General features: G+C 40.9%; 1 protein-coding gene and 1 non-coding gene across 5 annotated transcripts; both read left to right on the top strand.

Annotated features, from left to right (window-relative positions):
• Nucleotides 1-14306: 14306 nt before the first annotated feature.
• Nucleotides 14307-24566, top strand: Rbmx (RNA binding motif protein X-linked). Of its 4 annotated transcripts, XM_028889888.2 has the most exons (11): nucleotides 14307-14489; nucleotides 15829-15963; nucleotides 16153-16259; nucleotides 16671-16842; nucleotides 17544-17696; nucleotides 18813-18927; nucleotides 19013-19138; nucleotides 19713-19795; nucleotides 20440-21658; nucleotides 22559-22643; nucleotides 23252-24566. In XM_028889888.2, the coding sequence occupies exons 2-9, from the start codon at nucleotides 15855-15857 to the stop codon at nucleotides 20748-20750; spliced, it is 1176 nt and encodes a 391-aa protein (XP_028745721.1). In that variant the 5' UTR covers nucleotides 14307-14489; nucleotides 15829-15854; the 3' UTR covers nucleotides 20751-21658; nucleotides 22559-22643; nucleotides 23252-24566. The 4 variants fall into 4 exon arrangements, with proteins under 4 accessions (XP_028745721.1, XP_028745720.1, XP_028745719.1 ...); XM_028889887.2 differs by having other exon boundaries at nucleotides 15832-15963; nucleotides 20440-22643; XM_028889886.2 differs by having other exon boundaries at nucleotides 20440-22643.
• LOC114707237 lies at nucleotides 16011-16082 on the top strand. The gene has a single exon (XR_003736623.1). It is a non-coding gene; the product is annotated as a small nucleolar RNA SNORD61 (small nucleolar RNA).
• Nucleotides 24567-25495: the final 929 nt, after the last annotated feature.

Below are 25495 nucleotides of genomic sequence, written 5' to 3'. Positions count from 1 at the left end.
AAAATCTAAAAGAAATGGATAATTTTCTGGATAGGTACTGCATACCTAAGTTAAATCAAGACCAGATAAACTATTTAAATAGACCAATAACCCCTAAGGAAATAGAAACAGTCATAAAAATCTCCCAACGAAAAAAAGACCAGGACCAGATGGATTCAACACAGAATTCTACCAGATCTTCAAAGTAGAGATAATACCAATACTCTTTAAATTGTTCCACACAATACAAACAGAAGGAACATTACCAAACTCCTTTTATGAGGCTACAATTACCCTGATTCCCAAGCCAAACAAAAATGCAACAAAGAAAGAGAACTACAGACCAATCTCCCTCATGAACATTGATGCAAAAATACTCAATAAAATACTGGCAAACAGACTCCAAGAACACATCAAAACAATTGTCCACCATGATCAAGTAGGCTTCATCCCAGGGATGTAAGGGTGGTTCATCATACAAAAGTCTGTCAATGAAATACACCATATAACAAACTGAAAGAAAAAGAAAAAAACCACATGATCATCTCACTAGATGCAGAAAAGGCATTTGGCAAAATCCAACACCCCTTCATGATAAAGGTCTTGGAGAGATCAGGAATACAGGGAACATAGCTAAACATAATAAAGGCAATTTACAGCAAGCCAACAGCTAACATCAAAATAAATGGAGAGAAACTCAAAGCAATTCCGCTAAAATCAGGAACAAGACAAGGCTGTCCGCTCTCCCCATATCTATTCAATATGGTACTTGAAGTTCTAGCCAGAGCAATAAGACAACATAAGGAGACCAAGGAGATACAAATTGGAAGGGAAGAAGTCAAGCTTTCACTATTTGCAGATGACATGATAGTATACATAAGTGACCAAAAAAACTTGACTAAGGAACTCATACAGCTTATAAACACCTTCAGCAATGTAGCAGGATATAAGATTAACTCAAAAAAATCAGTAGCCCTCTTATATACAAATGACAAACTGGCTGTGAAGGAAATCAGAGATACATCACCCTTTATAATAGCCACAAACAATATAAAATACCTTGTGGTAACTCTAACTAAGCAAGCGAAGGACCTATATGACAAGAACTTTAAGTCCCTGAAAAAAGAAATTGAAGATGTCAGAAAATGGAAAGATCTCCCATGCTCATGGGTAGGCAGGACCAACATAGTAAAAATGGCAGTCTTACCAAAAGCAATCTACAGATTCAATGCAATCCCCATCAAAATTCCAAAACAATTCTTCACAAACCTGGAAAGAACAATTCTCAACTTCATATGGAAAAATAAAAAGCCGGGCGGTGGTGGCGCACGCCTTTAATCCCAGCACTCGGGAGGCAGAGCCAGGCGGATCTCTGTGAGTTCGAGGCCAGCCTGGGCTACCAAGTGAGTTCCAGGAAAGGCACAAAGCTACACAGAGAAACCCTGTCTCGAAAAACCAAAAAAAAAAAAAAAAAAAAAAAAAAAAAACCAGGATAGCCAAAAAATTCTGTACAATAAAACAACTTCTGGAGGCATCACAATACCTGACTTCAAACTCTACTATAGAGATACAGTAATAAAACAGCTTGGTACTGGCATAAAAACCAACATGTAGACCAATGGAACCGAACTGAAGACCCTGACATTAATCCGCACACCTATGAGCATATAATTTTCGACAAAGAAGCCAAACCTGTACAATGGAAAAAAGAAAGCATCTTCAACAAATGGTGCTGGCATAACTGGATATCAACATGTACAAGGCTGAAAATAGATCTATATCTGTCACCGTGTACAAAACTTAAGTCCAAGTGAATAAAAGACCTCAACATAAATCCAGTTACTCTGAACCTGCTAGAAGAGAAAGTAGGAAGTAGTCTTGAATGCATTGGCGTAGGAGATCACTTCCAAAATATAACACCAGTAGCACAGACACTGAGAGAAACAATCAATCAATGGGACCTCTTGAAACTGAGAAGCTATTGTAGGGCAAAGGACACAGTCAACAAGACAAAATGACAGCCTACAAAATGGGAAAAGGTCTTCACCATCCCTACATCTGACAGAGGGTTGATATTCAGAATATATAAAGAACTCAAGAAATTAGACATCAAAATACCTAGCAGTCCAATTAAAAAATGGGCTATAGAGTTAAACAGAGAATTCTCAACAGAACAATCTCAAAGGGCTGAAAGACATTTAAGGAATTGCTCAATATCCTTAATCATCGGGGAAATGCAAATTAAAATGACTATGAGACACCATCTTATACCCGTCAGAATGGCTAAGATCAAAAACTCTGAAGAGAGCTTATGCTGGAGAGGATGTGGAGCAAGGGGAACACTCCTCCACTGTTGGTGGGAATGCAAATTTGTATAGTCACTTTGGAAATCAATATGGTGCTTTCTTAGAAAATTTGAAATCAATCTCCCTCAAGACCAAGCTATACCACTCTTGGGCATATTCCCAAGGAACGCTCAAACATACCACAAGGACACATGCTCAACTATGTTCATAGCAGCATTATAATTGTAATAGCCAGAACCTGGAAACAACCTAGATGCCCTTCAACTGAAGAATGGATAAATAAAATGTGGTACATATACAGAATAGAGTACTACTCAGCAGAGAAAAACAATGACATCATGAGGTTTGCAGGCAAATGGATGGAACTAGAAAAAATCTTCCTGAGGCAGGTAACCCAAACTCAAAAAGTCAAACATGGTATGTACTCACTCGTAAGTGGATAGTAGATATAAAACAAAGGATAACCAGACTGCAACTCACAACTCCAGGGAGGCTACCTAGTAAAGAGGACCCAAAGAAAGACACAGGGATTGCCCAATGACAGAGAAATGGATGAGATCTACATGAGCAACCTGGTCGTGGGGAAGGGGGGTAATGGAGGCAAGGGTCATGGGAAAGAGAATTTAGGGGAGCTGGAGGTCCCAGCTGGATCAGGAACAGTGTGGGAGAACAAGGAAAGAGATACCATGATAAATGAAGACCCCATGGAAGTAGGAAGAAGCAGAGTGCTAAAGAGGTCCCCAGAAATCTAGCAAGATACCTCCATAATAGACTACTGGCAATGGTTGAGAGAAAGCATGAGGTTGACCTACTCTGGTGATCTGATGGCTGAACACCCTAATTGTCGTGCTAGAACTCTCATCTAGTGACTGATGGAAGCAGATGCAGAGATCCACGGCCAAGCCCCAGGTGGAGCTCCAGGAGTCCAATCAGGAGAGAGAGGAGGAATTATATGAGCAAGACATATTGAGACCATGATTGGAAAAAGCACAAGGACAAATAGCCAAACATGAACTATGAACCAATAGCTGAGGCGCCCCCATGGAACTGGATCAGGCCCTCTGGATAAGTGAGATAGTTGATGAGCTTGAACTGTTTAGGAGGCTCTGAGGCAGTGGGACCGGGACCTGTCCTTAGTGCATGAGCTGGCTTTCTGGAACCTAGGGCCTATGCTGAGACATTTTGCTCAGCCTTGGTGTAGGGAGGAGGGGACTGGACCTGCTTCAACTGAATCTACCAGGCCGAGCTGAATCCCCAGGGGAGACCTTGCCTTGGAGGAGGTGGGAAAGGGGAAAGGATTGGGGGGGAATCTTGGGGGAGAGGAAGAGGGAGGACAGGGGAATCCATGGCTGATATATAAAATTAAATTAATTATAAAATAAAAAATAAATATTTCTTATCTAAGTTCTACCACATGCACATGCCTGGTACCTTGTTACCTCATTTTCTACATGCCCTGCTTCCTTTGCATCTGGCTGGTGACTCCCTGTCTCCACCTTTCTTCTTCCCAGTATCTGCTCTTTCCCGAAAATCCTGCCTAGCTATCAGCCAGTCAGCTTTTTATTAACAATGAGATCAACACATCTTCACAGTGTACAAAAGGATCATTCCACAGCAACATCTAGGTTTTTTCCAATTTCTGGCTATTATGAATAGAGCACCAACTAACATGACTGAACAGGCACCTCTGTGGTGAAATGAAGTATCCTTTGGTTATATGCCCAAAAGTGGTATAGCTGAATCTTGAGGTAAATTCATTACCATCTTCCTGAGGAACTGCCACACTGATTTCTGTAATGGCTGTACAAGATTTTACTCCCAAGCAATAGATGAGTATATATTGCTTTTGGTAGGATGGCCATTTTTACTTTATTAATTATACCAATTCATGAACATAGGAAATCTTTTCATCTTCTAATACCTTTTTCAATTCTTTCTTCAGTGTCTTAATGTTTTTGTCATACAAGTCTTATACTTGCTTGGTGATAGTTATACTAAGGTATTTTATAATATTTGAGGGTATTGTGAAATGTACCATTTCCTTGATTTTTTTTTCAGTCTGTTTATCATTTGTATATACAAAGACAGACATGGTGCTGGAGAGAGAGCTGAGACATCTGGATTGGAAGGCAGGAGGAAAAGACTGACTTACTAGGCCTGCTTGAGCTTCTGAGACCTCAAAGACTGACCCCAGTGACACACTGCCTCCAACAAGGTCACACTTACTCCAATAAAGCCACACCTCCTAATAGTGCACTCCTTATGGGCCTATTGTGGCCATTTTTATTCAAACCACCACAAAATACCTCTAATATATCCATAAAGGCTATTTTAAGGTCTTTGTCTTATGTTTCAACTATGTTACAACACTCAGGACCTGCTGTGGTAGGGTAGCTAGGCTCTAGTGGATACATTTGGCTGTCACTGATTATGTTTTTACCATGACATCTAGGCAGATGGCTAGGGTTTGGGAAAATTGTAATTTTAAGTACTGATATCTGGTCTTGTTTTTGTTGGGTGGATGTTTTATTCCTTGGGTTTGTTGTAATCTCTAGTTCCTAGGCAAGTGTGGTGGCTGTGTGTTGTGTGGTAGGAAATTCTTCTGAGATCATGATAGATACAGCCATTGAGGTTTCTGGTTAAATGTGTTTCCAGGTATTAGGAGCTGAGACTTAGCAAACAGGATGGAGCCAGTGTTGGTGGCACATGCCTTTAATCCCAGCAGAAGCAGGCAGAACTCTGAAAGTTCAAGGCCATCCTGGTCTACAAAGCAAGTTCTAGGGCAGCCAGGGCTACACAGAGAAGCCCTGTCTAGAATCTCCCTCCAAATAATAATTAGGAATCAGGATATGCTAGGAGGGGAGGGCTAAGGATTTTCATAGGAAGGTGGAAAGCAGGGTGTTCCACCAGGATCTGCTTAGTCTACTGGGAATGGAGTCAGAGATTGAGGAGAGGCCACAACAGGTAGTCTGCTACAGAGCTGGAGGTGGGACTAGGGGACTGGATAGGGAGAGAGGAGGGAGAGTGGAGATTTGAAGTTCACCTACCTGCTTTGCTGGCCTACTTGCTTTACTGGCAGGCTTAGCTTGTGGGTTTCCAGAGAATGCTTTCTGGAGTTGGGGGATCAATTAACAGGATGAATGGGGAGCATGGTTGGAGGAGATCTTAATCATCTACTAGAGATGGGAGCAGAGAGAAAGGGGAGGCCACAGCAGGTGGTCTGCGATAGAGCTGGGAGAGTGAAAGTGAAACTGGGAGAGTAGACTTGGGGGAAGGAATGGCTAGGTGAAGATCTGCAGTTAGCCTACCTGCTTCCCTGGCCAGCATGACCTGAGAGGTTCCCAAGGAGCACCTGCTCCTACTTGTGCTTTCTACATTTTAATATGTCCTACCAAATTGTACTCCTAAATGGCTGTGCTAATTTCCCATCCTGTAAGCAAAATATTAACCTACTATATATATTTAATAGCTCTTTGGATTTTCTCTATTTTATTTTCATGTTGGTAAGCACTTACCACTGGTTCTACTCTCTTAATAGATTTTAAATATACAGTATATATTTTGTTTATTTAATTATTTATTTATTTATTTATTTATTTATTTATTTTATTTTTTTTTTTTTTTGTCATTTGAGCTATGGTCTTGGACTGCACCTCAGGCTGGCCTGCAACTCACAACAATCTGCCTGCCTTAGCTTCCCAAACACTGGAATTAACAGGTATGAACAATTTTGTTGGGCTTATAATATGATGTTGATATCTATAGACATAAGGCTGTATAGTAGATAGCTAGTCGTTATATATCATGAGTAATTCAGTGTTATGGTTTGGATAAGTGTCCCCCAAAGGCCCTTAGAAGGGAAGTCTGTCTTTGGCCACATGCCTTTGAAAGTGATATTGGGTCTCTAGACTTTTCATCTTTCTCTTTTGCATGCCTCTTACTCTAAAGTCAATGGCTTTTGCTCTCTTTCTCTGTAGTGCTTCTTCTGTGATATGCTCTCCACAGGACTAAAGCCACAGGGCCAACTGAGGACAGGTTGAAACCTCTCCAACTAGCTGCCCAAATAACTATTTTCTCTTCATACATAGATTATTTCAGGTATTGTTAATAAGAATGGAAAGCTAAAGAACATTAAGTTTGACTATTTTAGATAATTAATCCAAGTGAATTCATACAGCATTTCTCTATTTGTCACTGGCTCATGTAACTTAATATGATCCCCTTCAGAGGTCATCTATACAGATTGCAGGATTTTGTTTTCTTCTAAGTCTGAATAGTATTTTATTATACATATGTGTAGCTGGAATTTTCTCTCTGGGTCCCGCCAAGCCCTGGCAGTCCCTTAGCCCACTTATAAAATAAACACACAGACGCTTATATTATTTAAACTGCTTGGCCATTAGCTCGGGCCTATCATTGTCTAGCTCTTACTCTTATATTTAGCCCATTTCTATTAATCTATACTTTGCCACGTGGCTTGTGGCTTATTGGTACCTTACATCTTGCTTATCCTGGCAGCGGCTCCAAGCAGTCTCCCCCTCTGCCTTCCTGTTCCCTCAATTCTCCTCTCTGTTAGTCCCACTTATACTTCCTGTTTGGCTACTGGCCAATCCGTGTTTATTTATACAGAGCAATATCCACAGCACTTCCCCTTTTCTTCTTTTTCAAAATGGAAGGTTTTAACTTTAACATAGTAAAATTACATATAACAAAACAATTATCAAGCAAGAATTACAGTTACAAGCTGGGCGGTGGTTGGCGCACGCCTTTAATCCCAGCACTTGGGAGGCAGATCCAGGTGGATCTCTGTGAGTTCGAGGCCAGCCTGGGCTACCAAGTGAGTCCCAGGAAAGGCGCAAAGCTACACAGAGAAACCCTGTCTCAAAAAAACAAAAAAAAAAAAAAGAATTACAGTTACAATATTAAAGAAGATACCCTATCTATCTTATATTTGTGAGTTTAAGGTTTTTAGAACTAACTTATCTTTTATCATAACTAAGGAAAACTGTAACTATCTAGCTTCAACTACATCAAAGACCTCAGAAGGATATAATATTACCTGAGAAATTACTGTCCAGGCTGCCAGCTGTCTCTGTCTACTCTTGCAAGATTCCTGAAAGTTGCTTGCATCCACCTTCCACCTCAGGTACCATTATATTCCTTCTCAGGTCTTTGATGGGATTGAAGACTAACAGTTATAGTTACAACTTTGTGTGTGTGTGTGTGTGTGTGTATACATATATATATATACATATATATACATATATATATATAAAATATCTTAGAACATATTAAGTATTAGATTCTGGATTTTAATATGTGTTTCTTGCTTGATATTGTTTGCATTAGTTGTACTTCCATCTTATCTAGGTAATTAACCCTCTTTATTCCTGGACAATATTTGATAACCTTTCCTTGTATATAGTCTTGTATTAGGTTATAACCTTCTTATTTAGACAAAAGGGGGAGAGCTAGTGGGTAGCCATTCCAACCTTGATCTGGAAATTACAACCCCCATTGAGGCTTCAGTAACTGTCATGCCTACAAGGAAGGGACAAGAGAGGACTCTGAAGACCCGAGATCCAGATGTGTCATCTCTCTTGGTTCTGGGACCTTGGACGTTGGAGGTAGACTGAGCAGAGTTCTCCAGGGAACACCACCGGACTGCGCTATGTCTTTCCCAGACCCTGCAGCCTACCTATCCCTTCATTTGTAAGTTATGCCACTAAATAAACCTCCCTTTTAACAACGTGGAGTGGCCTTAATAATTTCACCAGTACATATGCACCACACTTTTTGAAATAGGGTCTCCTTCCATAATCCAGTTTGGCCTTGAATTAAAGACCACACCCTGCCTTAGTCTCCACAGGGCTAGGATTCCAAACATGTGCCACAATGCCTGGTCATGGACAAAATTTTCTTTATCCATTTATCTGTTTGGTAGAAGCAACCAAACATTATTTAGGTTGTTTCTACTCTTAAGCATCATAAATAGCAATGTAACAAACATGGAAGTATTACTACCATATGAGTTCAGGTGTGTGTGTGTGTGTGTGTGTGTGTGTGTGTGTGTGTGTGTGTGTATACACCAGAGCTTGACATTAGGTGTCTTCCTACTGCTTACCATCTTATTTTGAGACAAGGCTTCTCACTAAGCCTAAAGCTCACTGGTTGGGCAAAACTTGCTGACCAATGAGCTCTGGAGATCCTCCAGTCTCCATCTGCCCAGCCTGAGATCACACACACACACATACACACACACACACACACACACACAGCCATTCTTACTTTTGTTTGTTTGTTTGTTTGTTTGTTTGTTTGTTTGTTTGTTTGTTTTGAGATCAGGTCTCTCTACATAGCCCTGGAGGTCCTAGACCTCACTATGTAGACCACTCTCCGCCCTTCAGCTCTCAGATATCTGCCCGTTTCTGCCAGGATTAAAGGTATGGGTATGCACCACCGTGCTTGGCCTTGCAGATTCCTGTTTAATTTTAATTTTTTTATTATTTTTTTTAATGTGGATGTTGGAGTTTCAAATGAGCCATCCACTCAGCTCCTGTGGTTTGATCTCAGTTTTAATGCTCTGGGATTAATCACAAAAGTTGGATTGCTGAATGAGATGATTGATATTCCTGAATGACTCTTTAAAATGTTTGGCTGCAGAGAAGTAAATTATGTAAAGCATGTCATATCTAGAAGATGGATGATTAAGAGAGGGAGGGACATGTATGAAGAAGTCCTGAGCATGTTTTAATGTGCATGAGAAGTTTCTGGTTGAGTATTCCAGAGGGAAGAAAAGAATATTAATGACACATAGTCCTAAGAGGATGAGCCAAGGCACAGGAAGAAGCACAAGCAGAGAAGAAGCTTTGCGTTTCTATTGTGGTAAGTCTCTAGCTTGCCTATCTCCTCCAGGAACAGAGTGTGATGGCACATGCTGAGAAGCCCAGCACTTGAGAGGCTGACCCAAGAAAACTGTAAATCTGGCACCAACCTGAACTTTACACTGATACCCTATCTCAAAAGAAAAAGCAAATTCCTGGGAAGTAGAGAAAGGAGAATCAGAAGTGCAAGGTCATCTATGGATACACTATGTGAGGCAAGTCAGACCTATGTGGGGACTTAATCTCAAAAATGAAACAACAACAAATGGCTTTTTTTTTCAGGCCTGGCATGATAGCCCACATCTTTATTCCCAACACTCAGGAGGAGTAGATGGGCAGATAGATATATGTGAGTTCAAGGCCAGATTGATCTACACAGTTTCATGAGGGATCCACCAGACAAGGCCTTTGGGACACTAATTCAATCCAACAGAAAGTTTTGAATAGCTGGCTGGCCACTACCCTGGGTGTTTGAAACCCAAGTGCTGTCTTGAGCCTTTCTCAGGGTGAGCTTTTAAGCACAAAAACCACATTCTGGGTTGACATACCTCAGTTAGCAAGGGCAGTCAGCCTTAGAATTGGAACTACAGAAGCTAAAAAGCAAGGTTAGTACATTTAGGGACTTTCCCAGAACTCTGGAGTTTGATGAATTATGTCTTTGCTCCCATTTTAGCAGATGTTAAGATCTACATGCTGGACTTTTAGGTCAGAACGGTGCAGTGTCTCTACATGGTGTTAGATTTGCTAACGTTTGGGAGCCTGTCACAACACCAAGTTTAGGACTAGCCAGGGCTACAGAGTGAGACCCTATTAAAATAAATCTCCACCCCTGGAGGGGTGCTGAAATACAAAACGCTTCCCCTGGTTTTGGAGAGGTGGCTCAGAGGTTAAGAACTTTGCTGCTCTTGTAGAAGACCTGAGTTTGATTCCAAGCAGCCCCATAGAGGCTCACACTGTCAGTAACTCCAGTTCAGAGGGGATCCAATGCCCTCTTCTGGCCTTTTTTACAGGCAAACCACAAACATAAACAACATAAAATAATAAATCTTTAAAAATTGTTGCCGGGCGGTGGTGGCACACGCCTTTAATCCCAGCACTCGGGAGGCAGAGCCAGGCGGATCTCTGTGAGTTCAAGGTCAGTCTGGGCTATAGAGTGAGCTCCAGGACAAGCTCCAAAGCTACACAGAGAATCCCTGTCTCGAAAAACAAACAAACAAACAAAAAAATTGTTACATTTTTCCTCACCCTAACCCCAGGTTTGTGATTCTTTAGGTCTGGAGATGCACAGAGAGAGGGTTTGTGCTGTTATGGAGCATTAATTACAGTCTGAGAACTACTATGTACTATTTTACAATAGGAGGAGGAAAAGAAATAGGATGGATACACAGTTGTATTGAAAGACCCTAGCCCTTCAAGCTTACACCCCCAAGCCTCAGGAAAAGAGAAACTTCAAGCACCAGGAAATGAGAAACTAAAAATCTAGTTCCAAGGGCAACCTGATTTAGCCATTGTTCAATCTCCCCTGCAACTATATAACAATGTAAAGAGATTTCTGTTAAGAGATGTGCTCAACTGTGACTGGGAGAGTTGCAGGTGTTCCAGGAAGGACTACTGTGACCTTTGTGTAAACTCACTCCAGCCCTGATAGCCCCCCTTGAGGTTTCAGGAAGAATGTACCTGTTGACGTAACTGTACCCCCTCTGTAATCACTCTGTGATCAGACCATGATCTTGTGAAATGAAATTGTATGGGAATTGTAATCTTGTGGGTTTTGTGGGTTTTTCCTTTATAAGCCCTTATGGGGCTGCAGTAAGATGGGACTCTTGCTCTTAGGAGCAGAGTTTACCCTTCTATATAGAAGCTTCAATAATAAAATCCTCATGGTATTGCATCAACTGGACTGGAGTCTGGGTTCTTGGGGCGCCCACTTGAGACCCTAAATTTTGGGGTCCAACAGTATACATATGCATGTCTGTAGTCAGAAGCTAAAGAAATTCCCATATGCCAGGCAATGGTAGCACCTACCTCTAATCTCAGCACTTAGAAGGTAGAAGCAGGCAGATCTCTGTGAGTTCAAGGCTAGCCTGGTCTACAGAGTGAGTTCCAGGACAGCCAGATGCTGTTAGACAGAGAAATCTTTTCTTTAAAAAAAGTTCCCATGTAGTAGTTTTTTTTTAACCGAGAGTAAGTAAGTATATAAAACAGGTATATAAATAGAACATTCAGTGATAATAAATTATATGGTTTATGTGATCCCAGCTGAATATTTGATATTGGAGGACAAAGAGCCTCTTCGATATTTTCAGAGCTGATCAATATTTTTACTTTACAAAAGTCAGTGCTGAGAATGCTACTTCATATAAATAGGTAATATAAAATGGCAGAAATATGGCTAGGGTGGTTTCAGAAATTGTTGGAAATTGCTTGTTTTGGTGATTAGTAGGCATCATAGCTGAATAGGACTGTTGGTTGCATCCCTCCTTTAGAAACTTGCATGGTGCCTTCTGTTGCCAGGATAGCTGGTTCTCAGGAAGGAGAGATTCAGATCAATTCCAGCTTGTGTCCTCCAGGTTCTGTGCCCAAAGTGTCTTCAGCATGGGGACTTACCTTCTGAGTCAAGGGCAACAGCAATAATGTTTTGTTTGTTTGTTTTTCGAGACAGTGTTTCTCTGTGTAGTTTTGTGCCTTTCCTGGAACTCACTTTGTAGACCAGGCTGGCCTCGAACTCACAGAGATCCGCCTGCCTCTGCCTCCTGAGTGCAGGGATTAAAGGCGTGCACCACCACCGCCCAGCTCAGGAATAATGTTTTGTGAGTCCTTGGACAACCCTGACCAACTCAAATGAGAGCTCCAGGAGTTGGTCCTGGAAGGAGCATTGTCAGGCCAGATGAGAAAATTTCATTTGTATTCATACACCATTTTATTCCTATTATAGGTATTTTAGGTAAATAGTTATTATGATTCCTTATCATAATATCTTATCATACCCTTTCAGACATCCTTACAGTTCTTTTACCCTCCTCCTTCCTTCTTCCAAGGTTATTTCCCCTCCCTAATTAGAGTAACTTTCTCCCCATTTGTACTATCATATCACTTGTACCCTGCTATTCCCTTCTCTACTCTCACCCTCCCTGCTCTGTGGTGATATTTTGAACAAATAAAATTTGCCTGAAGGGCCGGGCGGTGGTGGCGCACACCTTTAATCCCTGCACTCAGGTGGCAGAGGCAGGCAGATCTCTGTGAGTTCGAGGCCAGCCTGGTCTACAGAGACAGATCCAGGACAGGCACCAAAGCTACACAGAGAAACTCTGTCTCGAAAAAACAACAACAACAACAACAACAAAAATTGCCTGAAGATCAAAGGGCAGAGCCAGCCACTAGATAAACATAGAGGTCAGGCAGTGGTGGCACACACCTTTAATCCTAGCACTCAGGAGGCAGAGATCATCTGGATTTCTGTGAGTTCAAAGCCACACTGGGCTACATGAGATTAATCCAGTCTAAAAGAGAAACAGAGCCAGGCAGTGGTGGTATACACATTTAATTCCAGCACTTGGGATCACACACCTTTAATCCAGTACTAGGAAAGGTGGAAACCGGAAATGATATGGCTGGGGAGAAAAAGGAATATAAGGTGGGAGGAGACAGGAACTCAGCACTTCAGGCTGAAGAGTCGGTGAGGTAAGAGGTGGTGGCTTTGGCTTATTCTGCTTCTCTGATCTTTCACCCTGATATGGCTCTGGGTTTTGTTAAGACCATTTAGGATTCATACAACCCTGCTCCTCTGAAATCATACCATTTTTACTTTCTTGATTTCTGCAGTAATCCAGATTATGTTCTCACATCTGAAGATTTGGAGTTAGGAACCTCAGATGAGAGAGAACATGAGACATTTGTCTTACCGGGTCTGGGTTCCCTCCCTCTGATCTTTCCTAGTTTCAATCCTAGAGAAGGAAGTCAAGACAATAGATTTAAAAACATGTTGTGCTTTGTAATATAGATATTGCTGGAATGACTGACAGGTGCCCTTCATGTAAAAATGTAAAAGCTCAAGAGAGCTTCAATTTACTCACTTCACAATTATTCCTATTTAATAAGAACTCTTAGCCGGCGGTGGTGGCACTCACCTTTAATCCCAGCACTTGGGAGGCAGAGGCAGGCGGATCTCTGAGATTAAGGCCAGCCTGGTCTACAGAGCAGGGACAGCAGAGAAACACTGTGTGTGGTGGGGAGAGAATTCCCCTGCCTCAAAAGGGTTTAAAAATGTAATTTTCCCTCTACGGGGCAGATAAAAATTTAGAATCAGAACCTGGTATGGTAGCTTATGCCTGTAATCCCAGTACTTGAGAATTTGAGGCAGGAGGACTGCTGTGAGTTCCAAGACCAGCCTCAAAACACAAAACAAAGTATGAATGCTCACTTGAACTTCAAACATAACTGGTAGCATTTTTTCCTGGTTTTGTTTTGCCTTTTCTTTTTGAGACAGCATCTAACAAATCCAGGCTGTTCTGGAACTCATAGCTTCATAGCTGCCCTACTTCAACGTTCCAAGTCCTGAGATTAAAGGTGTGGGCCAGCACCCTGGCTATCATCGTGCATTTTTATTTGGCAGTCTTAACTCTGCCCTAGCCTAGTTTCACTAGTTCATGGTTGTTATAGGAATCTAATAGGTAGTCAGTAATTATTCTGTATGGATGGTTTTTCTGTGCTATTCAAGTTGTTTTCACCTAACAATTACTTGCCAGATTCTTCCCATTTATTAGGGAGTTATAGGTAGCAACTAAACTTGTTTGCTATTTCTACAACATTGGCATTGTACTTCTACCATTTTCACATTGCTTTTGGAATTAAGATTTTATGCAAAAGTAAAACTTTTGCACCATGCTTGGCCTACTAGGCCGCTCAATAAGTTTACTTTTGTATTCAATAAATCAGGGTGCCGTTTTAGCACAAAGCTAAAAGGCGCCTTGGAGGAGAATGGGTGGGGGTAGGGCAAACAGTAAAAATTGTACACCGGCAAGAACTTTAAGAGACACGAAGAGGCGGAGCGAATAGTGAATGACATAGGAGATGGCCAATGAAGAGTCTGGGAACCACTGCCCTCCCTCCCTTCGTGCTTCAAATTCTAAGCTTAATTTCCATCCGGGTTCTTCAGCCTCGTTCCCGGGTAGTATAAAGATTGCTGTCTCCTTTGTTCGCCCTCGTTGCGCAGTATTCCTAGCGTCATTTCGTTCCGTTTCAAGAATCGCAGCTGTCACTGAAGCGGCGAAGGTCCTGTCAACGAGCTCACAGGAACTTGACACCGTCGCAGTCCCCTCGGGTAGGAGCCTCCTTTCCTTGACCTGTTTTCCGTACAGTCTTGTCATGTTAGGGCTGGAGATCATTTGTTTCCCTGGAGAGAGTGGTGGCGGGCGCCATTTTAAGACGCCCAAAGGTGTCAACCTATTTAAAGCAGAAGGGGTGGAAGCAGCACACTAGGGGGTCCATTATCTTGCGTGCGTCTCCGGGAGGTTTGGCTGTCGCCTGAGGGCGGAGGGCGGAGGGCGCAGCGCACAGCCTTGTAGGTGGGGCGGGAGGGACGCAGAGCGACCACAGGACTAGCACCAGGACAGCGCCGATGCTAATGATGGGCTGGTTGACTTCTCTGCGGCTTCCTCTGGTCGTTGGCGGTAAAGAAAGGAAGCCTTTGGAGTTTTCGCTGCCAGTGTCAATGCAAAAGTTAGTTAGCCCAGCGGTTGTTGGTGGTTCTGGGTTGGATCCAAGTGTCGCCATTTTGTCTTTAACACGCGGTTTTTAATGAGTCTTAATTAGGTGCCGGCACAGGGAAGGAGTGTGAACAGTGTGTGATTCTGAGTTCCGCTATTTTCTGACTTTGGCACTTTTTATCTTTTCAACCAGATAACAATCTTTGTTGGGTTAGATGCAGCGACTTTGTTCTAACTTAAAGATTTGTGCCTAAACTTACTAGGAAATCTAAACCAGAAAAGGGCTTGGTCTTTACTTGGTGCATCTGACTGATGACCTTATTTATACCTTCGCTGCGGGGGAGCGAGAAGGGTGATAGGGGGAGCGAGAAGGTTGATAGCAACGGAATGTTTAAAAGATAACAGGTCAATACAATAGCCGGGTGTGGTGGCGCAGTCTGTTAACGCCTGCACTCTTAAGGCTGCAACCTTGAATAAAAAAAGTAAAATACGTTTAAAAGTGGTCAATATAGTAGCCGGGTGTGGTGGCCCAGTTCGTTAGTTTCTGCACTCTTAAGGCTGCAACCTTGTATACAAAAAAGTATTTAAAAGTGGTCAATATAGTAGCCGGGTGTGGTGGCCCAATTTGTTAGTTTCTGCACTCTTAAGACTGCAACTTTGTATCAAAAATACATTTAAAAGTAAAAGTTGCCTTTTCAAACGTCGAATAGCTGTTCTTTGACTAAAAGCAGCCAGGGCAGAGGTTTGCTAAATTAGGCAGACTCTATTAACCGGGTTAATGAAAATTGCACTGCACTGTTAACCAAAAGTATTTCAGTTGGTTTTCTACTGTTCTTGAGGGTTATCAGAGTCTTTAGTTACTAAAGAATAAAGATTTTAATAAAACAGGAGCCACAGTTAAGCTGTTCAGTAAACTTAGGGAACTTTCTCCAGAAAGATAATATTATTTTTCAGCAGACTCCCATCAGTTGGAAGAAAAAATGGTTGAAGCAGATCGCCCAGGAAAGCTCTTTATTGGTGGGCTCAATACAGAGACAAATGAGAAAGCCCTTGAAGCAGTATTTGGCAAATATGGACGAATAGTGGAAGGTGAGTTATCTAAAATTATATGCTGTGTTACTGAAATGAAAAGACAAGCTGTGATGAATTTGAATCCACTGATCATCTGACATGATAACGTATTTTGTCCTCTAAGAAGTTCTGAGCTTGCTTTCTGTAAATGTGCTCGGGTTATTTTTGTTTGAATGAAAGTAACCACCCCCTCCCAAACTGTTTTAGTGCTTTTGATGAAGGACCGAGAAACCAACAAGTCAAGAGGATTTGCTTTTGTCACTTTCGAAAGCCCAGCAGATGCAAAGGATGCTGCCAGAGATATGAATGGAAAGGTATGATTTTCTGCTTAATATAAAGGGGTTTTCTGGTGACAAAAATAACTAAAGTGTTATCCAAGTCTGGGTCCAGAGCAGCTCTGGAATTTTTATTTTGTGTATGTATATCCAGAGACTTTTGATCATAGCCATTGGTGGTACTATCCTGAATTTTATTTTATTATATTTTCTATTTTATTTAGTAAGAAGGGGGTCTCCATGTAGTCTTGACTATAGATCAGGCTGACAAACTCTGAGACAGATCCTCCTGCTTATGCCCCCAGAGTGCCATAATAAAAGACCACACCAAGTCTCTATTCTGAATTTTAGAGTGACTCCACAACCAAATTTTGTAGCTAATGTTAAAGGTTATATGCCTGACAAGACTTTGTTTCTTTTCAGTCTTGGTAAAATTTATTTTTTTTAAAGTCCTTAGATGGAAAAGCCATCAAGGTGGAGCAAGCCACCAAACCATCATTTGAAACTAGTAGACGTGGACTACCTCCACCTCCAAGGAGCAGAGGTCCTCCCAGAGGTCTTCGAGGAGGAAGAGGAGGAAGTGGAGGAACTAGAGGACCACCCTCACGCGGAGGACACATGGGTAATTTGATTGGAACTCAGGCTTGGTGTTTAAGTTAAAAGATGCAGACCCACACCAGTATATGCATTCTTTTTGAAAGGCTAAATCAGTGATCCTCAACCTTCCTAATGCTGTGACCCTTTAATACAGTTCCTCATGTTGTGCTGACCCCCAACCATAAAATTACTTTCATTGCTACTTTATAATTTTGCTACTGATATGGATTGTAATGTAAATCTCTGGTATACAGACTATCTGATAGGCGACCCCCATGAAAGGGTTGTTCCACCCCTGGGATCACAAACCAAAGGTTGAAAACTGCTGCCTTTGACATGGAGATTACTCACCCAATTAATGTAGTGTTCATGACTTGAGAAGAAAATATGGGAGGCCTAAATTAAATTATAGTGTTAAAACTATGGGCCAAATGGCTCAGGACTAGGACTATTGTTTTTCCAGTCTATAAGACTTGTGGATTTCAGAAACAAGGTCTCTGTTGTTTATTCGGGCTGGTCCTGAACTCTTGCCATGCTTACTCTTTTGCTCAATGGAAAACAAACCTAGCCTCCTTAGCTAAGCAGAAAAGATAATGGTCATGACACACATAATTAATTCTTCATGTTGTTTTCCTTGAGGCAAATATTTCTTAGTCTTTTTCTTGAGTGTTATAATTTTTTTTCTTGATTATTGGGTTGATGTATCTTCTTTCTTTTCTAACATAGATGATGGTGGCTATTCCATGAATTTTACCATGAGTTCTTCGAGGGGACCTCTTCCAGTAAAAAGAGGACCACCACCACGAAGTGGGGGTCCTCCTCCTAAAAGATCAGCACCTTCAGGACCAGTTCGTAGCAGCAGTGGAATGGCGGGAAGAGGTAACTGTTGCATGCTTTACAATCTCTGCTGCTACCATAACACTAGGTTGAAGCTAGGCATGGTGGTTGGTTCATGTCCAGTCCTAGCACTGAGGAAAATAGGATTGACATGAGTTCAAGACCTACCTAGGGAGACTCTTTGTTTTCTTTCTTTTTATTCGTTTAAATGCTTGGCCAGCGAGATGGCTCAGTGGGTGAAGCATTTGCTTCTCAAGCGCAAGAACTTGAATCCAATCCCCCATTCACAAACAAAAGTGGAAAGAGAACTGAGATTCTAGAGTTGTCCTCTGACCTTCATGTGCATCATAGCATGCACACGCCCCCACCATTACACACACACACACACACACACACACACACACACACACACACACGGTGGTATTATGTTCCCCAAAATATTGTGCACCCTAATAAATTTATCTGGGGTCAGAGAATGGAATAGACACTAGATACAGAAGCTAGAAAATGGTGGCACTCACACCTTTAATCCTAGCCTTCTGGAAGCATGGATCTCTGTGAGTTCAAGGCTACACTGGAAATAGCCAAGCATGGTGACTCACGCCTTTAATCCCAGAAAGTGAGCCTTTAATCCCAGGGAGTAATGACAGAAAGCAGAAAGGTATATAAGGCGTGAAGTCCAGAAACTAGAAGCATTTGGCTGGTTAAGCTTTCAGGCTTTGAAGCAGCAGTTCAGTTGAGAGCCATTTGGATGAGGACACAGAAGCTTCCAGTATGAGGAAACAGGATCAGCTGAGGAATTGGCAAGGTGAGGTAGCTGCGGCATGTTCTGCTTCTCTGATTTTCCAGCATTCACCCCAATAACTGGCCTCAGGTTTGATTTTATTAATATGACCTGCTAAGATTCATGACACACACACATACACATTAGTAAGTTCTTTTTAATGCTTATGCTTAAGACTGATTTAGGGATTCCAATTAATCTCATATTTATAATTAATGAGCACTGAAATTATGTGACTAGGAAGCATTCTGTTTTAGCTACATATGATATTTGATTAAATCAGTTTTTTGTTGTTGTTTTTTTTAGCCTGAGTGTAAGTTTACACTTTAGCTTTTCGATGGCTAGATTTTGATGGTTATTTTTTTTCCCTTAAGCCCCTGTGTCACGTGGAAGAGATAGTTATGGAGGTCCACCACGAAGGGAGCCCCTTCCCTCTCGCAGAGATGTTTATTTGTCCCCGAGAGATGATGGGTATTCCACTAAAGACAGGTAACAGAAAAGTGCAGTTTCTTTTATGAAGAATTATGTTGAAAGAGAGCACATCAGAAGCATAAACCAAATTCTCTTCCTGTAGCTATTCAAGCAGAGACTACCCCAGTTCTCGAGATACCCGAGATTATGCACCACCACCAAGAGATTATACCTACCGTGATTATGGTCATTCCAGTTCACGTGACGACTACCCATCAAGAGGTTATGGGTAAGTGGCTACTTCTGTGCTTTCCTTTAAGTATTTTCTGTAAAACTTCATGCCTCCAGGGCTTGGCAGATGGCTCCTCTGTTAAAAGCACCTCCCAAATAAGTTTGGCAACCCAAGTTCCATCCTTGAAACCCATGTAAAGGTGAAAGGGAGAGAAGAGATTCCACAAAGTTGTCTTTTGACCTCTACAGGATGATGGCATGCCCATGTCTCCTCATCCTCCCAAAATTTATTTTCCATTGGACAGCTTAAAAAAAAATGAAGAGATTGCCGGGCAGTGGTGGCGCACGCCTTTAATCCCAGCACTCGGGAGGCAGAGGCAGGTGGATATCTGTGAGTTCGAGGCCAGCCTGGGCTACCAAGTGAGTCCCAGGAAAGGCGCAAAGAACACAGAGAAACCCTGTCTCAAAAAACCAAAAAAAAAAAAAAAAAAAAAAAAAAAAATGAAGAGATTTAAGACTTTTATTTTTAAAGGATTTGGGAATTTTTAGAGTGTATTACATTTATATTATGAAATAAACATGTAATTTTGGGGAAAATATATATTTTAATTAAAAAGTTGCTTTTTATTTAGTGATAGAGATGGATATGGTCGGGATCGTGACTATTCAGATCATCCAAGTGGAGGTTCCTACAGAGATTCATATGAGAGTTATGGTAAGATACTGGTTAAGGATCTTAAATATCACCAGCTTGAGGTTTTAGGTTCATGAGCTGGATTAATAGGCTGCGTGGTGCTTGCTTTTCAAGGGACCTTTGCTTGCTTTCAAGGGGTAACTTTATCAGCTGGGCTTTTTCCTAGTTTTGTGAAGGGCTTTTTGGTTCTTTCCTTGTTTCGGTTTTTGTGTCTTTTCTTTTGAGGCTGTTCGCTTGCTTTGGAGGGGATTTTGCTTGCTTAAATTGGCAGCCTTATGTGTTTTCCCCCAACAGTGAAAATACAATTTAAAAATTTTATTAACAAGATCAAATATTTACCATTGCAATATGAAGGAAACTCAACAGTTCAAAATTGCAACTTATCACTGGAAAGTGGCTGAGTGTCTACTATAAAATAACAAGCTGTCTGGAATGTCCTCTTGAAATACACAACGTCTTCAGTCTTTTCAAACAAACATTAAAATCAATCCATTTCCGTATTTCAGCAGATGAGCAATTCCCTTTTATGGCCAGCAATGGTAGAGTTTAAAACTTCCCAGTTGAGAAAGTAAACTTATAATACAAGAATTCTGTAAATTCAGATTTAACTGTTGTATATATACAATTTATAGTGTTGCCATATTACCTGACCATTGACCCTGCAGGTAACTCACGTAGTGCTCCACCTACACGAGGGCCCCCGCCATCTTATGGTGGAAGCAGTCGCTATGATGATTACAGCAGCTCACGTGACGGATATGGTGGAAGTCGAGACAGTTACTCAAGCAGCCGAAGTGATCTCTACTCAAGTGGTCGTGATCGCGTTGGCAGACAAGAACGAGGGCTTCCCCCTTCTATGGAAAGGGGGTACCCTCCTCCACGTGATTCCTACAGCAGTTCAAGCCGCGGAGCACCAAGAGGTGGTGGCCGTGGAGGAAGCCGATCTGATAGAGGGGGAGGCAGAAGCAGATACTAGAAACAAACAAAACTTTTGGACCAAAAAAATCCCCATTCAAAGAAACAAACAAAAAATGGAAACTTTCTGTCATAAACTTCCCAAGGACTACTAAAAGGAAAAATTGTGTTACCTTTTTAAAATTTCCTGTTCCTCTTAATAATTTTTATGTTCTTGTGAGGGAAAAAGTAAGACATGTTTAATTTTATTTGATATTATGAGTTGCTTTCAACAAGCAAATGTTAAATGTGTAAGCCTTGACTTGTACTAGTGTTGTAATTTTCCAAGTAAAAATGTCCCTGAAGGCCACTTCCTGATTTTTCCCAGTAAATGAGGAAAGCAATCCTAAGATCTTCCACAAACATTAAGCCATCTATATGTCCTGTGGTCTCCACTGAGCGATGAATCGCCCTGCCTGTGCTATGAGAGAGGGTTGGTTGGGTGTGCTGCTCTTAGGATTTCATGATTTCAGGGTGTCTTCCAAGTGAAACCTCAATGCTCACAGTATAAAAAAAAACCCTGAGATCAGATTCCTAGGAATGTGCTATTTACCCAGAAACCCCAAAAAGCAAATGGATGCAGGCCATATTTTGCTTTTCTGACATTTCCTTGGGAATCTACAAGGACCTCCCTTTCCCCTCCTTTAGTAAGACCATTTAAGTGTGTGTTAAACAACTACAGAATACTAAATAAAAAGTTTGGCCAAAACCAACCATGAAGCTGCAAAACGATGCTTGCTCTTACTGTTTCAAATTTTTGCAACTCTGTAGTGTCTCACTTTTAAAGGAACAGCTTGATTGCAAAGGAGAAAATAGATAAGCAATGAAGTTATCTCCAACTTCCTAAAGGCTTATGACTTCTAAAAAGTGAATCTATCAGCATTCCACATCAGATTTAAAGCACCAAATGCCTGTGAAACAGCAAAGATGGTAAGCAAAGCAAACTAGTTTTTCCGTCTAAGTCGAAATTGAGCACTTACCTTCCTCCTAGTACAGTGAACCATACTGTACTTCATGGCAATGGAAATGCCTTCTAGATTAAAAAAAAAAACTTTTGAAAAAAACCACAAATGTTCAATAGCATATTAGAAGTCCTCCAAATTCAACACTTGGATCTTTTTTTAAAGCATGTGTGGCACTTAAAGGCACTAATGCAGCTGTTGTTTATCAATAGCAATCTGGAAATTGGGAGGGGGTGATTTTTTTTAAAATTTTTGATGAAGACCTTTAAACATGCTTCATGTTTTGACTTTTTATTTTTCAAATTAGTCTTTTAGTCAATATAAAAAATGGCTTAGGATTGGGGTCTCCCGTCTGGCCCCTATAAGCCATTGCAAACTTGACATTTAGTTGGATGCCTGACTTGTTTTAGTTCTATGAAACTACACTGTATGGAGAAAAAAATCTATTGCAAGTGGTCTTTAAAAAAGCAAAAACCTGAGGCAGCATGACCCAGGTCCAGCCATGAAGTTGAAAAAGATGCTCTTGAATATAGTAAACTTGAAGACCTCCAACTAAAAATCCTTAGACTGCACTTATTCCTTCAAATGTTTTGTCAGTTCAACTTATGGATTTAACGTGGCAGTGCACCATTGGAAAAGAATGAGAATCCATAAGCCATGCGACTTAACCATTTAAGCCATTCCAGTCCATCCCAAGCCAGTGAACCTTCCACCAATTAAGAGAAGTAGTAGAACATGAAATAATGCATTATGCTGCAAGTCTGAACTTGCCTGTTCTCTCTGGAAAAAAAAAAAGGACAGTTATAGGCAAGTATTAAAGAACTTCCTTTAGAGAAATAACTAGTTTTCATTTATGTAATTTTTGCAGGTTGAACCTAACAGTCATACTGTCATGGAGTGCTGATTGATTCACAGTAGAGAAAGCTGGCAGTATGAAAAAATCAAATGCTCAGGTAAGAGTTGAAAGTAGTGTCCATCAAAGATTTAAACACTGTAGCTTTGTCATTGTGTGGCTATGGTATTGGCAAGTATTTTCTGACCCTTAATTTGTCTATAACATGGGATAATGCTAAACTCTGGACATAAGAATGAATTTGTTTTGTCATAAAAAAACCTAGTACATCCATTTTAAGTGAAGGTATATAGATATATTTTGATTAAATAAAGTACCAGTAAGCTGTTTCTGAAATAGTTATTAACAGCTCTTTGCCTGCAAGAGTTCTTGTGCAAAGAGCTATTTAGTTAACGGTTTGCTATGTGAGCAACGTTGTATGAATTGCATGCATGCTGTCAGTGCTTGCTTATTTTCAGTTGACTAGTTAGTGATACAGCTGCCACTGCAGCTTCCGAATTTCATGAGCACAATATGGCAGGGTATCTGATTTTACTGTTACAAAGCTGATGCTTATAGTAATTGTAATGAATATGGCCACATTTTGAAGCTGGCACTTTATCGCTAATACTTAAACTGAAAACCCAAGTTGTGTGCACTTAAGAGAGAGGATTGAAGTGCTTTGCAGTATAAAATTCTCTGTAACTTGATCACATGCTTTTTTTACAGAGTTGTTGAAGCAGAGGAATGCTGACACTAAGCTGCAGCAGTTACATACCCAGTGCTCATCAGAATTGGTTTGGTACAGGCAATAGAGGGTTGTTCCTTTTTTGTCTTCAAGGGAGGGAGGCATCAGTATTGGTTAAACATTAATTAGGGAGTGGTGATTCCTTAAAATTGACCAAATGAGGAGAGGGAGACAAAGAAATTGGTAAGTCGAGGTACCTACCCAAGAAGTTCTCGTGGCTCTTTGTATAGATTCAGTAGTTTGGGTGAAATAATGGGGCAACTCTGCAATTTAGAGCTGATGATCACTTACTATAAGAAAATTGAATTAGCTGGGACTGTAACTCCATGGTGAAGTGCTTGCCTAAATACGAGCAAAGCCTAGAGCTCAATCCCTGGCACCACACACAGAGAAGAACACTCAATCAGAAAACTGATGCTTCCGTGATAACTGTATCTACTTTTCAGCAAGTAAACCATTTGGGGAATTCCCGTATCAGGAAAAAAACATTTACTTGTCCTATAAAACTTAGAAGAGGAGAGCAATGCTACAAATGAAAGTAAAAACTGAAACATTGTTAAGATAGTGGAAAGATGCTGGAAACAAAGACAGTCACCAGGTCACTGTAGTTTTAGAAAGGTCCTTCACCCTCAGGTCTCCATCTTGGAAATACATCATGATACAACTCCAGTTTATTGCTTTGGAAGCTAAGAGCCAGTAATGTAAGTGTTGATGTTCTCAAAGGAAATAAGTTGAGTTGCAGGGCGAAAGGATTGAACTCAACTTCTGAGATTTTTCTTACAAAGCCATTTAGTACTATTACATTTAATGTTTATGATCCAGAACTTGTAAACCCCATTGGTCACATCAGATGACATCAGATGACGAGGGTCCTAACCAAATTTCAGTAGTTGTACTTGAATAGCTCTCTTAACGCCAGCCTTCTGTATTCTAATAATTCCTTGAGTAGGTGCTTCTGTCAAGACCTTTTGACTCTCAAGCATTTATTTAGATTTCTTAAAGACAGTTTAGCATAGGGAATACTAGGGTAAAAATAAATGCTAAATTCAAAGTAAGGAGCAGGTCAAAATTACAAAGAAAACTTTTTGACAAATAGTAAAGTTTACAGACCCAACAGGCCTAAAATACACAATTAGAAAAAAATTGTCCTTGATTCTTCTGGCTATATACTGGTTGTAAACGAATCTGAGTAATAGAGGAAGTGTGGTTTATTTTGGTAGTGGATGTAGAGTTTAGGTATTATGGCTTACTTTTTGGAATGTTTTGTATGGAAACCCAATAAAACTTGAACATGTATCTTTGTGGTGTTGGGTTCTTTTTTTTTTTTTTTAACCTTTTTGAAAGTAGAAATTTTAGGCTTTCCAGTGTTTTTTTTTTTTTCTTTCTTAACTCTCTCTCTCTCTCTCTCTCTCTCTCTCAAACTTTCAGTTCTAGGGCACTGCTGATACTTAATAAGGGGCCATCCAGAGTCCCTGAGGTGGTCTGACCACTGTCTATTGTGATGAGTTAACCTTAGATAAACATGGTCATTCAGATGATTTTGTTTAATCCTTAACCTAAAATGAAATGAGAGAGAGCTCTCACACTTAAGTAAGGCTCATTTACCAAGAATTTCCCTTGTTGCTTCTACCTGGATTTCCTGCATATCTTGGATCGATAGGGGCAAGGGTGGGGATGGGTCAGTAAGAAATTGTTGATAGCAGTGAGTTTCAGTACTTTTGGACCAGAGTCCTCCAATGATGTTAATAAAACAACCCACAATGTTATGCTTCTGTGGAGGAGGTTTCTAGTTTCCTAACTTTCTGTGAAGTATACATTTAAGGGTGGCAGAATGCTGACTTCACAAAACTTAACTGGCAGCCTATGGAGACCAGAGCTCCATCCCCAGAAACCAAGTAAAAAGGCCCTGAATGGAGGTCCATTTGTAATCCCAGTGCTCAGGAGCTAGAAGGATCCCTGGGGCTTGCTGGCCAGCCAATCTAGTCTGTTCTGTGGGCCTCCATCCTGTGGTTTTAGGTTTTATGTTAGGGGGATAAAACTTTCTGAATCAATTTTTGTGACATGAGACTGGAAATTTAAATTTATTTTTTTTTAAATATAGATAACCATTTGTTCCAGTGTCTTGCTGAAAAGACTACCCTCTTTTTTGACCTGTTCTTCAAAGTTCTTTTCCTACTGTTTTAATTTGTACCTGCATATAGTGGCCACAGAGGCCACAGGCATCC

This window comes from Peromyscus leucopus, chromosome X (genome assembly GCF_004664715.2).
Source record: "Peromyscus leucopus breed LL Stock chromosome X, UCI_PerLeu_2.1, whole genome shotgun sequence".
In the NCBI taxonomy this organism is placed as follows: Eukaryota; Metazoa; Chordata; class Mammalia; order Rodentia; family Cricetidae; genus Peromyscus; species Peromyscus leucopus.
This window is presented reverse-complemented; position numbering and strand designations above follow the sequence as displayed.